The sequence below is a fragment of the Panthera pardus genome, unplaced genomic scaffold (assembly GCF_024362965.1).
Source record: "Panthera pardus isolate Hobbes unplaced genomic scaffold, ASM2436296v1 HiC_scaffold_12, whole genome shotgun sequence".
Lineage (NCBI taxonomy): Eukaryota > Metazoa > Chordata > Mammalia > Carnivora > Felidae > Panthera > Panthera pardus.
Window position 1 is genome coordinate 108,989,837 of NW_026526677.1, and position 13,730 is coordinate 109,003,566.

The window sequence follows — 13,730 nt, forward strand, 5'->3', positions numbered from 1 at the left end:
TAGAGGATATTTTTTGAGGACATCCTGTGTGTCAGGACTTGTTTTGATTGTTTTATTTATAGAAACTTATTTGATTCTCATTAAAATCCTATGAAGTCATTTATCTTCATTTTCTTTGGATAAATTAAGTGCAGGATGATCTGAGTCTCATTTAAGTTTTTATTTGGTGGCAAGAAATGAGGTTAGGTATGTGTGCAATTTATAATTATTTAAAGTAAATAATAATTACTTAAAATAATTGCTTTGATGTAAATTGATGAACTGGTATTTGAAATATAAAAAAAAAAAATCTGATGTTGAAATTGATGTCATATGTGCCAGTTATGCAAACTCTAAACATGGAAATTTAAGTTGCCTAGAAATGCTCACACAGTTAAATAGAAAATTTCTCTATATTTTGTATATGTGCTTTAAAAAGTAAAGTATATTTTCAGGATGCATGGGTGCCTCAGTCAGTTGAGCGTCTGACTTTTGATTTCAGCTCAGGTCATGATCCCAGAGTTGTGAGATGGAGCCCCACATCGGGCTCCACACTGAGTGTGAGCCTGCTTAAGATTCATTCTCTCTCTCTCTCTTTGTTTCCCCGTCTGTCTGTCTACCCTGCTCATACTCCTTTCCATCTAAAATAAAAAACTAGAAAAAAAGAAAAAATAAAGTATATTTTTCTTTATTTTTTTATTGTTAGGTGACTTCTAAGTAAAAGTATAATATGTATTCTTTGTAGAAACATGGAAAATGCAAAAAAAAACTTAAAAGAAAATAAAAATCACACCAAATCCTACCACTTAGTGATTATACACTGATAAATACTTTAAAGTAGTTCTCTCTAGATTTCTTTCCTTCTTTGTACTGACATGTTAAATATTTTTGTACAATTGGCAAGCAATGCAAAAAACACACAAAAATCTACATTTAAAAGATATTCAATGTTTCCCTTAAGTCTCTATCCATTATAACTGTGTAAACACATGCATATTTTACATAATTGTAATCTTTTTTGGTCTTTTTTAAAAAATTCATTCTGTCAACATTTCTCCATGCTGTACAGTATTTATTATTAAATTAAATTGTAATTAATCAACATATTTAGTGTCCCTAAAATACAATTTCTAAATTTTATTTTAGAAAAGGAGACTGAAGAAATTCAGAATGACCTATTTCTCTCTGCAAATTTGCCTGCAAAAAAAAAAAAATCGTTTTTCTCTTAGCAGTTACTCAAAATTTTTGCCATTCTCCCCGAATTCCTGGTTTATTCTTAGGAGTCACTTTGCTGCGTACCTGACTACAAGGTTGAATGTCTTCAGTGTCTGTCTGTTGTCCTTGTCCCCAGAAAACCAGTTTTTCTGTATCTCTCATCTGGCAGTGGGGACAGTGTTGTCATTGCCTTTGGGGTAGGTTCCTTCCCAGTGCTCATGGTCTCCTTCCTGTTCCGCCTCTGGAACAGTTCCCACCTTGTCTTGTATGGGATCTTCAGTATCCCTCTGTTGGCCCCTTTCTCGTTATTGGCAGATGCCCTTCATTCGCTGGGCCTGTGACACGAACAGCTTCCTTTTTTCTTGGCGACTTCACTGTCCTCCTCCCGCAAACCAGCAGGGAAGGGAGGTCCAGGCATAGGAGCATGGGTGAGGGTGCCGATGTGAGAGCAAGGTGGTATGATCTGAAGACAGTGTGTTGTTCTGAACGGCCGCACAGTGAGCTAGGAGCGAGGGAGGGCGAAGAAGAGGTTGGGTCATAAACACGGATCAAATCCCTGTTCTCGCCCTGGCTGTATCTCTTCACTTTGTGGTCCCAGTTTTCATCTTTCTGTGGATGATCTGTCACTGGAGCTCTGCACTCTGGGCTGAGCTCTAGACTCGCGTTTTCAGTTGTCTGCCTGACTTGTAAGGATGTACCATGACTTCAGAACCTATAAAACCATCCCCTTTACGGATGGAATTTTCCTTCTCTTAATTGCATGCTCATCCTGCTGTTTTTCTGAGTTTAAGCCACGAAGTCCTTAATTCCTTCTTCTGGCAGCACATTCAGATTTCACCAAGGAATAGCGTTTTACCCCACCTTCCCTCCTGTGCACACCTCACCCTTTTCATTTCTCCTGTCCCTGCCGTAGTTCACTGCACCATTGTCTCTTGCTTCAAGTACGTCAGTAGCATCCCAAGTGATCTTCTTGCCATGATTCCTTTGCTTATCACAGTGTCCTTTCGATTGCCACCAGGCTTCATCTCAGTGCAGTTGTGGTACAGTTGAAAGAGCCCTGGGTTTGGGGAGTTAGAACCTCAGGTCATGTTTGACCTTCTTTACTCCTTTAGCCAAGTTAGTTATCTTGAGACAAGGGCATTTGAAATACTTTTGAGAACTTCAAAATGTAATATAGGTACAAAATTTCTCTAAAACATGAATATGCCTTTACTTAGAAATCTTTAAGCAATACTGGATCTCTGCGCTTTGTTGTGGTTGTTTCCTTTACTTCTTAACCCTTTGCCATTTCACCTTTGTTTCCAAAGACGCAGTTCATTTGTACCCAAGAACACATCTGTTTCTCCATCCCGTGTGATCGGGTACCACTTGATTTATACTTTATCTTACTTAATAGTCCAGTGGAGATTTCTATCAACTCCCTGTTTCATCTTTCTCCCCCTCTCCCTGACATTTAATTTATGAATTCCTTAACAGCTGGAACCATATCTTGTTCATCATATTAGACACATTCACACATTCATGCTGTTGGATCACATCATGATAAAAGTTATTCTGAGTGGTAGGAATTCATTGATCAGATGGAATGGAATGAAATAGAATATTAAAAAAAATGAAAAGTCTGCAATGTTTTTGATTTACTTTTTATGCCACTTATGGCCGTATCTTTTCAGATTGCCCAAAATTTTATCCAAAAGCTGGATAGTATCATAAAATATATTAAGCCAGTAGTCAAAATTTGGCTTGGTTGTTGAGTCCTTAATAAGGTACATAGGCATTCTCAGGAAGTGTGCAGATTTTCATTTGGGGGAAAGAAATTTTTTGTAATCACAACACCTATCATTTTTTCAGTTAAAGGAGCATTGCCAACTTACCTTTTCTTTGAAAAAGTGTGTTTACTAAAGTGTTAGCATTTACTAAAATGCCATTTTTAAAAAACACTTCTTTTTTAAAAATATTTACTTGTTATTGAGAGAGAGAGTGGGAGAGAGGCAGAGAGAGAAGGGGACAGAGGATCTGAAGCAGGTTCTGTGCTGACATCAGAGATTCCGATGCGGGGCTTGAACTCACGAACCGTGAGATCATGAGGTGAGCTGAAGTTGGGTGCCCAACTGACTGAGCTATCTGGGTGCTCCTAAAATGTCCTTTTTACTGACTCATTTTATTAGAGAAATGGAATATTAGAAATAGCACATGATAGAACTAGTAAAGGAATGGAAATGGGATTTTAAAGCCAAAGATTTATTTTGGATCCAGAACTTCATCATTTATTTTACGTGGTCCTTAGTATCCTTCCTTATAAAATATGGCTCAGTGATAGCCGTGTTACAAGGTTCTTGAAATCACATGAGCTCTATTTTAGAACTTTATAAAATTATATGAATATTAATTTCTTTTTTAAACAATTTTTTTAATGTTTATTTTTGAAAGAGTGAAAGAGTATGAGTGGGGGGAGGGATAGAGAGGGAGAAACAGAATCCGAAGCAGGTTCAGGCTCCAAGCTGTCAGCACAGAGTCGGACATGGGGCTGAGCTGAAGTCAGACACTTAACTGACTGAGTCACCCAGGTGCCCCTATAAATATTAATTTCTATCTGGAAAAGTTGTCTTGGCTTTTTTTTTTTTAAGTTTATTTATTTTGAGAGAGAGTGTGTGAGCAGGGGAGAGGCAGAGAGAGAGGGAGAGAGAAAATCCCGAGCAGGCTCTCAGCTGACAGCACAGAGCCCAACATGGGGCTCAGTGTCATGAAGCATGACATCATGATCCGAGCCAAAATCAGATGTTGGACACTTAACTGACTGAGTCACCCAGGCGCCCCATCTTGGTTTGTTTTTAATGAGGAAAAAATATAAGGCAGTGTTTAGATTTTTTTGCTATTGTTGGTATACTAAATCACATATATTATCCTTAAATTTATCTATTTCATAAGTGTCAGAATAAAGATTTTTTTTTTCTTACATCTGAAAGAACTCTGTCATTTTAGTGTGGAAAGATTCCAGAATGTCAGTCAACGTTAAAAAAAAATTTCTCAATCTCCTTTCCTCCTCTCATCCCTCCCCACCCCGGCAAATGCTGAAAGGAACCTGGTTAAAAATACAGCGTAAAGTCATGTGTTTTCTCCTAGCTGGCTTCACATGTAAGGCTTACAAAGAAGCAACGATGAAAGAAGGAAAGGAGACTGAAGAACGGAATTGGCTTTCGTACCCGCCGGCACCAGATATCACGCTGGCTGTACAAAATATGCGCCTAACAAAGTTAAAATCACTAGTGGTTAAATGTGTCCCAGATAACCCACTGTTGAAATCGTGAACTGTAGTCTAAAGTATTACTTACAGTTTTTTAGTAATGATCCCTCACGTTAATATTTGATTTTCTCCAGCTTGTGCGTGGTTAGTGTCCCTCCCACCAGCAGCTTCGTGGCGAAGAGGTTAGGCACCTCTTTACTGTACCCATTTGACGGGAAAGCAAACCGGGATAAAGACGTGCCTTTGGTCTGATGCTACAGCGTGCTCTAGAAGAGTTCCAGGATTAACGGGGTGGCTTGGGGAGCCGGGGGGACGCGCTCGTGGAGCACGTTTCGGTCTGTGTGGGTGCCCCCCCCCCCCCCCCCCCGGGTCTTCCGAAGTTCGGCGTCTAGGCGCCGCCTCCCGGCGGCCCCTGCGGCGCCACGTGTGAGATCCCGGAGCGGCATTTCCGAGCTCTGACCGCGCGTGCGTCGTGCTTTGAGGCCTGCGCTCCGTGCGAGAGGGTAGCGATCGCAGACAAAATACGCAAAGAGAAAATTGGGCGACGTGTAAGGCGCTTAGAAGTAGAGACAGCCCTCTGTGGATGAGAAGCTGCACAGAAATCCGCGACTGTGAGGAGCTGGGGCTTGCAGGGATCCGACTCCCCAAACAGGCAGCGCGGCCGAGAGGCTGAGCCCTGAAGTTCTCCTTCCGGCCTCTCCCTGCCTCATCCCTGTCTGAGGCCTCCTGGCGAAGGAGGCTGAAAAGGCCTTGAGTACTTGGACGTCAGCTCGCGGGAGACTGTGAAGGCGAGAGGTGTTCTCGGTGGGAGAAACCCACGCGGCCTCGCGGCCCTTGCTTGGACTCTGTGAACCGTGCCCAGTATCGCAGGGCGCGAGGTCATCGTAAGAGCCGGGAACCCCCGTGCATGGGGCGCACGCTGTCAGAGCTACCTATTACTGACGGGTGAGAGGAGGCAGAGAGGCAGGAGGGACGAAAACGCACCTCCCACTGAAGCCCCGGGCGCTAGCGTCCCAGAAAACGTTAGTTTTCCCTCAGACAGACGATAGAAAAGAATTGGGATGTAAACACTCGTTGCCACTAAATTTCGAACGGTAGTGCCGTCTTAAAAGGACTCTAAGTATGGGTAGTAGCCTCGCTTACAAGTACAGAGTAACATTCCGAAGAGTAGGTGAAACAATAGTAAGTCAAACAATAGTAGATGAATGTGGAGAAGAAATAATGTTCTAGGAATTTTAGAGATGAGAAGGGGTAAATCCTAGGAAGGCCTCAGTCAGATAAAGAAAGGACTGGATAAATGAAAGTGAGCTAAAGAGTATAGCTAATATTTATTGATCACTCACTTTATTCCTAGGCGTTGTTTTATTTTTTTATTTTCATGTTTTAAATATAATTCATTGTCAAATTGGTTTCCATACAACACCCAGTGCTCATCCCAACAAGCGCCCTCTTCGATGCCCATCACCCATTTTCCCTCTCCCCCACCCCCCATCAACCCTCAGGTTGTTCTCAGTCCTTAAGAGTTTCTTACGGTTTGCCTCCTTTCCTCTCTGTAACTTTTTTCCCCCCTTCCCCTCCCCCATGGTCTGTTAAGTTTCTCAAGATCCACATATGCGTGAAAACATATGGTATCTGTCTTTCTCTGCCTTATTTCGCTTAGCATAATACCCTCCAGTTCCATCCACGTTGCTGCAAATGGCCAGATTTCATTCTTTCTCATTGCCAAGTAGTATTCCATTATATATATAAACCACATATTCTTTATCCATTCATCAGTTGATGGACATTTAGGCTCTTTTCCATAATTTGCCTATTGTTGAAAATGCTGATGTAGACATTGGGGTACATGTGCCCCTATGCATCAGCACTCTGGTATCCCTTGGGTAAATTCTCGTAGGCATTGTTTTAAATACTTTGCATGTTTGATCCTGTAAAAACCTTGTTATTTTATTTTACAAATGAGGAAAGTGAGGTAATTAAGTATACTTGGAAGGTTCTCTAATGAGGCAGGATTGGCGCGTGGGCTCCTGACCCTGGGATCCACGCCGGCATGCTCTCCTGGTGGGCTCTGGCCAGGAACTCATTGCAGAAAAGATAAGAGAAAACGTATCAAAGGTATTAAAACGTATCAAATGAAATTACTGAAATAGCAAACCAAAAGTAAGTAGAGGTTATCAAAAAACCAAGAAAGAAATTAATAGATAAGCCTTTAGGAAGGCTGATCAAGGGGGAAAAATAGAACACACAAAGAGTATTCAGAATTGAGAGAGAATTGAGAATTACTGAAAGGTGGACAAAACTGAGGCTGCTTGGAGTCTGTCTGGTACCATTATGCGCTTAGCAAAACGTGCTTCCCTTGAGCCTGTGCAGTCATGTGAATATCTCTGTACCAATTGAAAAATAGCCTTGAGCCAGGATACGCATGTCGGTGAATGTAAAACGGCTTGATGTTCAGTCCTCCCATTGCCGTGGTTGGGAGCTTGTATGTACTGAGTAACCTGCTCTCTATGGACATAATTAGAGATAGAATAGGGATTGTTTAGAAAGCATGAAAATACCATGAACTGTAATTACTGCTTATTTATTGAAACGTTAAAAGATAGAAAATGGAAACAGGTGTTGTAGGGCCTTCAGTGATGACAAACTTGCCGAATACCAACTGGTGGGAAAATCTGATGTAGTGAAAGTTTTCCTTTATTTACAAGATGCCACAAAAGGATTTTAAGCAAACATTTAGAATTTTTAAATACCAGCTTTGAAGCAAGGCCCTGAATGCTTTTTCCTTTTTTTTTCTTTTTAATCAGCATGTTACATGCAAATAGTGCTCAAAAGCTGATGTGAAAGAATGACGGTGCCTCGAGCCCTTTTCAGACCTTATCCTGGTCCTAAGATCCCAGTTTTAGTTCTTGGCTCTTTCTTCTGGCCTGGTTGTTTCATGTATTTTTCCATATTGTCTAGCTTCTTAACTGTGGCGGGTTATATCTGGTTTTCCTTGTGGCCCTTCTGGCCAGAAATGGACCTTAAGCATATGTTAACAAAATGAAAGCGTACCAGGTCCCTTTCTTTCTGTCTGTGATATTATCAAGCAGTTGCAAGTTTTTATCTTGCTGTTCTCAGGTAAAGTAATCATTAAATGATTTTGAATTAGTTTTATCCCTTGAAGAACAATAGAGATCAAAGGTTAGCAGTCTTTTTCTCTACAGACCAGATAGTAAATGTTTTAGGCCTTATGGTCTATCCAGTCTCTGTCACAGCAACTCAATTATATAGCTCTTAAGCTGTCGTGGAATGAAAGCAGCTACAGACAGTATATAAATGGGTGAACACGGCTCTGTTCCAGTAAAACATTATGGGAACTAAAATGAGAATTGTATGTAATTTTTATTTGTCATGAAATATATTCTTTTGATTTTCCCTCAACAATTTAATAGTGTAAAAACCATCCTTAGTTGGTGGGCCAAACAAAAACAAGCAGCTTGCTGGATTTGGCCCACAGGCCTTAGTTTGTTGGCACTGGTGTGATTCTTAAATAAGCGCCGTGTTCTGTATTATTGTAGTAGCCAATGTGGAATTGCTTGTATTTCTGTCGTGGGAACCCAAAGTGGGGAAACCTGGTGTCCCTTGGCATGCCCGAGGAACAGAGAGTAGAAAAGCGTGGAGAAGAAGACCGTAGATGGGGCAGTGGGTTAGCTCTGGGGGTAGAATGCATCTGTCCGAGGCATTTAGTAAGTACACATTGTTTTTGCCACTGTACCAGGTACTGTAGACAACAGGTAGTGTATAGCTTGGTCTTTGGCCTGGAAAAGTGGCAAAGACCGATAATTGTAAATAAATAGACAGATAGTGACTGAAAAGATTATGGTCTGGCAATACAAGTATGCCCAAACTTATGCCTACAGTTATCAACTGGATGGTAAATTTATAAAAATTATGAGGAACTAGAGAAGAAGTGTATTTCAGGAAGCCCATAGTGTTTGAATTTGAAGGGCCTTATGTGTTGTGTTAAGGTGCTTGGCCTTTATCCCACTGTCTAGGACAGTGTTTCTCTGTGCTGTAGGATCAGATTTTTTTTAAAAAATTTTCCAGCCCATTATGAACTAATAGTTTTATAAAATACAATAAAAATTATAGAAAAATGAAATAAAGATATTATAAAATATACGTCCAAATTTTAGGTTAGATTGAGCCAACGTAAAATTACTCTTTAAGATTGCTGGAAAAATTTATAAGCACCCAGGTTTTGTACTTAACTCCTCACAGGCTGATAACAAATATATCGTGGCTGACAGTTCTCACACTGTCACTGGTCTGTGGGCCAACTTTGAGTGGTACTGATCTCTCCTAGCTAATATGGGGTCTCTGCAATTTTTCAGCAAACAATGACATAGTTATTTTTGTGTTTGGCATAATGAATTTTTTGTCAGCACAAGTGGTAGTTAGGTTTCTGGGTGGAAGGATGGAAACCAAGGAACTTGGAGTCATCAATGCTTGAAATGTAGCTCAAAGTGGAGGAGAAAGTGAAATTGACTCTTTTGATTCTCATTAATTCACATACAGGATAATTCTTGCAGTAGCCTATAAACTTCTTGTAGGCAGGTACTGTATTTCTTTTAGTAACTACATAAGGCATGCACTTTTCAGAATATTTAATGAATGAATGAATGAGTCAGAGAGGTGAGGCAGAACCAGGAAAGAGTAGAGTATGTATAAAACTAGAATAAGAAGAGTTTCAGGCTGAGAATATAATGAACAGAATCAAATACTTTCAAATAAACGAGGGTGATAATTGATAAGTATTTATTAGATTTAGTAATTTGGAAGTCCTTAGGGAGATCACTTTAGTGACATGATAAACTTAGATAAAAAATGTGTTTCCCATTTCTGTTATCCAGTAAGAGAATGAATAGAGATACCCTGTATTTAAAAAAAATTTTTTTTTAACATTTATTTATTTTGTGTGTGTGTGTGTGTGTGTGTTTTATTTTTGAGACAGAGACAGAGCATGAGCAGGGGAGGGGAAGAGAGAGAGGGAGACACAGAATCTGAAGCAGGCTCCAGGCTCTGAGCTGTCAGCGCAGAGCCCGACGCGGGGCTTGAACTCACAGACCGTGGGATCATGACCTGAGCCGAAGTCGGATGCTCAACCGACTGAGCCACCCAGGCGCCCCTAACATTTATTTATTTTTGAGAGACAGAAACAGAGAATGAGCAGGGGAGGGGCAGAGAAAGCCCCTGAAGCAGGCTCCAGGCTCTGAGCTGTCAGCACAGAGCCCAGTGTGGGGCTCGAACCCACGAATCGTGAGATCATGACCTGAGCCAAAGTCAGACAGACACTTCACCAACTGAGCCACCCATGCGCCCCTCCCTTTTTTTTTTTTTTTAATTTTTTTTTAAGGTAGAGATACCCTTTAAATATGACACATCATTAGGGTGCGTGGGTGGCTTCGTCAGTTGAGCATCCGACTTTGGCTCAGGTCATGATCTGATGGTTTGTGAGTTTGAGCCCCCCGTGGGGCTCTCTGCTGTTAATGCAGAGCCCACTTGGGATCCTCTATCCCCTCTCTCTGCCCCTCCGCCACTTGTGTGTGAGCATGTGCTCACTTTCTCTCCCTCTCTCTCTCTCTCACTCTCTCTAAAAAATAAATAAAAATATTTAAAATATGACACATTATTAACTAATGCTAATTATTTGAAGAAGAAAAGTGATAACTTTAGTTAGTATTGTATGTGAATGTGAGATCAGTATTGTATTTTTTTCTTCCATCTTAAAAAGGGAACTAAGTCTCTAAATGGAGTTGAAATTGATTTTTAATAATTTGTTCTGAGTTGAGCAAAAAATTGAAATGTGAATAATTTGGTTGGTCTTGTTTCAAATTGATCTTTAATAAAGCAGTTATCTAATATTTTTTATGTGATTCTTTGTTAGAACCTTTCCAGTAACATTCTATTTTCATCATAGAATAAAGTTTAATCTTAATCTGTACTGTACCAGGCAAGTATTTGGTCAGTAGTTTGTAGGAAAAGGATTATGGATTGAAAGTATGTGGGATATAAATTCTGAAGAGTCAGGGAACCGAAAATCATTTGAGGGCTGTTAATGGAAAGAATAGAAATTGTCTGGAGCATCATTATAGCAGCTAATGTAGCAGTTTGTTGTGTCCTTTAGTTGCTTTATGTCTTATAAACAAGTTTTAGTAGCATCTTTAAATTGAAGAAACACGCATTAAACATGATATCTCTTGCCTAAATTATGGGCACTCCCATCCAGTGCATGTGTGAATATTGGTACTTGGTCATCTTTAATATTGTCTAGATGGAAACGTTATTTGAATTTTCCCTCTGTGATTGCTTTTCAAAAAAAATAAAATAAAATGGACTTTGGATATTTTCCCCCCCTTTTCTCTGAAAAGATCATGATCATTTTACATTACGGTGGGTAATGAAATTCCAGGCAACTTAAGATAAACTGTAATTTTTATGCTGTTTTTTATTATGAAATATAAATATTCAGTACTCTTCACAAGAATTTCAAAAGTTCTCTCTACATCTTTCCATAGAATGAAGACCAAGAAGTGGTCCTGGTCAGAACAGATCGGTCTGGAGGAGTGTGGCCTGTGAGCACAGCAGGAAAACCTCTGGAATCTACAGGAGGAAGAAGGAAGAGGCAGATGGTGTGTTTATCATATGTCATTTTTAATTTGGAATTCCTTTCCCCTCCTTGGCTTTGTTTGCATCAGACTACTTCAGAATATTTTCTAAAGTGTAGGTTTATACTACAAGCATTAGAAGGTAGTAAGTTATAGTATTACTTTTATTCTCAGGTATATCCCTTTGCATTTTACAAAATGGAATCTAATTCAACTATGGGTTTCAAATGCGAACATGGAGTGTTTAAAGCAATTTTAATTTTGTGTATGTTGTTTTTGCCTTTGTTTCTAGCTTCCTTTTACATATTTACCGTAGCTCTTAGGGAAAATTTTGCATTAGCTAATTTGAGCCCTGGTGATGGGGTGTCGATATACAATAATGTCTTAAATATGTGGTTGCTGTGATCCGTTATAAGCCTTATTTTCTTTTCCATCTTCCAGCTCTACCAATTAGTTTTTAGCACTACCCTGAGGCTCTAGAGATGGTAAAAAGAGTGTATTCAGTTTTCCCAAGTTAGATTTTTTGTTTTAAATTTGGAAGATCATACAAACGGTAATTGGGTCCACAGAAGATTTGTTTGTTCATAATTTTTCTGTCATATGTTTACTATTTGTCTATTGAGTGCCTGTGCTGCTGGAGAGAGTAGTTGGTTCAGCAAATAGAGCAGGATAGATCCCTCCTCTAATGAAATGGGAAGAATTAAGGGTTTGGAGCAGAGATGGGGCAGGAGAATAGTAAAGGTTTGAATTCTGTGGAATGACGGAACTGGCTAGGGAGCCATAGATGCATTATCCGATGGCATCAAGGGCTCTGTTTGAGTTGCCTGCGGCCAAGCACTTGCAGGTACAGGGTAAAGAGGGCAGACACATTCATGTGGGACCGAGGTTTGCCTTTTGAGTGTAATGACAGGATAGGAGGGCCAGAAATTAAGGATCTGGAACCAAGGAGTGATTGAAGCCACGCAATGTGAGATTTAAGCTAGTGATTTCAGGAATCGGAATGTTGGGAAAAGTACTGGGAATGTGCTTCCAAAGGTCTCAAAGAGGTTGAAGAGCAGGTTTTGTTTGGCTAAGGGAGTGTGATGATAAGAGACATATGGGAGATGTGACTTAGGAGAAAATATATGACACTTCTCTTTGCTACAGGTAGGTATGGAACCCACTGATAGAAAGACCCAGGACTGACTTAGATGAGAATCAGAGTATCAGCCTTGTCCCTGGCAGAGCTGTGTGAAATGAGTTTGCTCATACTTGCCCTCTGTTTTCGGTGTGCTCACTTTATCTCCGGATAGCTGTGCGCTTCCCTCCACAGCAGTCAGGAGTTACTCCAAGGACAAGAGCAGAGGGGAGGGAAGAAGGTTAAAGCAATTCTGCCTTTTCCCCCAAACCCGGAAGTCAGATAATGCCATCCCTGGGGAAGAAGAGAGTAATGGGGCAGAAAGAGGAAGTGGTATTTGAATGGAAATTCTTCCAAACCGGAAACACATAGAAAAGGGATAAGCTGGAAGGAAAGCTTGTGATACGTCGTGGCATGTTGTACATTTAATATGAGATTTACAGGTAATTAAAAATACTTCAGAGACCCAGACCCATGTTTTCACTAAATAATGTTCATTTTCTCATAGGCTTCAACTCACGAAGAAAAAGAAAGGGTTAGATACTTTCACGATGATGATAATCTCAGCCTAAGTGATTTAGTCAAGAACGAAAAGATGGGAACAGCAGAAAATCAGAACAAACTTTTTATGAGAATGGCATCTAAGGTAAGATATATTCCTAGAATATCTTTCAGTTTTTAGAAGCTGATTACTCCCATCTAGCAATGATGTATTTTTCACAGAGGTCTGTTCTTTCTGATCTTGATTTATTTGAATAAGTCAAACCCTTTGTAAGATGTTAGGAACATGCATTTGGAATTGATTGGGAAGTATATATTTGAGATTGATTTTGTTTTTATTTTTTATCTTTATTTATTTCTTTGAAGTTTATTTATTTTGAGAGACAGAGAGAGAAAAAGAGAGAGAGGGTACGTGCACAAGCAGAGGGGCAGAGAGAAAAAGAGAGAGAGAATCCCAAGCAGGCTCCATGCTGCCAGTGCAGAGCACGATGTGGGGCTTGAACTCTTGGAAATCAAGAGTAGATTGCTTAACCAACTGAGCCTTAGCCACCCAGGCACCCCTATTTCGTTTTTAAATATAAGCTCTGGTTTAGTTTTTTTATGTATGCTATGAAAATGTTAATTGTGTATTTGATCTACCAGTTAAGGGAAAGTCTTGGGCCAGAGTTTAATGTTAGCAACATGCTGCTAGTTAGGTGACCAGTATGTTTTGTCTTAATGTTCCTCCAGTTCTTCATAATGTTTACCACAAGAAATATATTTGAAGTAAGGTATTACGGATTATAGAGGAGGCATCTTAGAATAATCTTAAGTCTGTTTATATGAAAACTTGTATTTGAAAACATTTTTTTAATGTTTATTTTTGACAGAGAGAGAACAGAGTGCAAGCAGGGGTGGGGTAGGAGAGAGAGAGAGAGAAAGAGCGAAGGAGACACCGAATCCGAAGCAGGCTCCAGGCTCCAAGCTGTCAGCACAGAGCCTGACACAGGGCTTGAACTCACGAGCTGTGAGATCATGACCTGAGTTG

The 13,730-nt window shown here is 40.1% G+C and overlaps 1 protein-coding gene across 2 annotated transcripts in view; it reads left to right on the forward strand.

Moving 5' to 3' along the window:
- Positions 1-13,730, forward strand: part of CWF19L2 (CWF19 like cell cycle control factor 2) — a 150,242-nt gene that overhangs the window by 82,012 nt on the left and 54,500 nt on the right. For both annotated transcript variants that reach the window (XM_019469300.2, XM_019469301.2), the window contains exons 11-12: positions 10,996-11,109; positions 12,711-12,848. In XM_019469300.2, the coding sequence (XP_019324845.2) occupies positions 10,996-11,109; positions 12,711-12,848 (252 nt within the window). The remainder of the gene's footprint in view (positions 1-10,995; positions 11,110-12,710; positions 12,849-13,730) is intronic.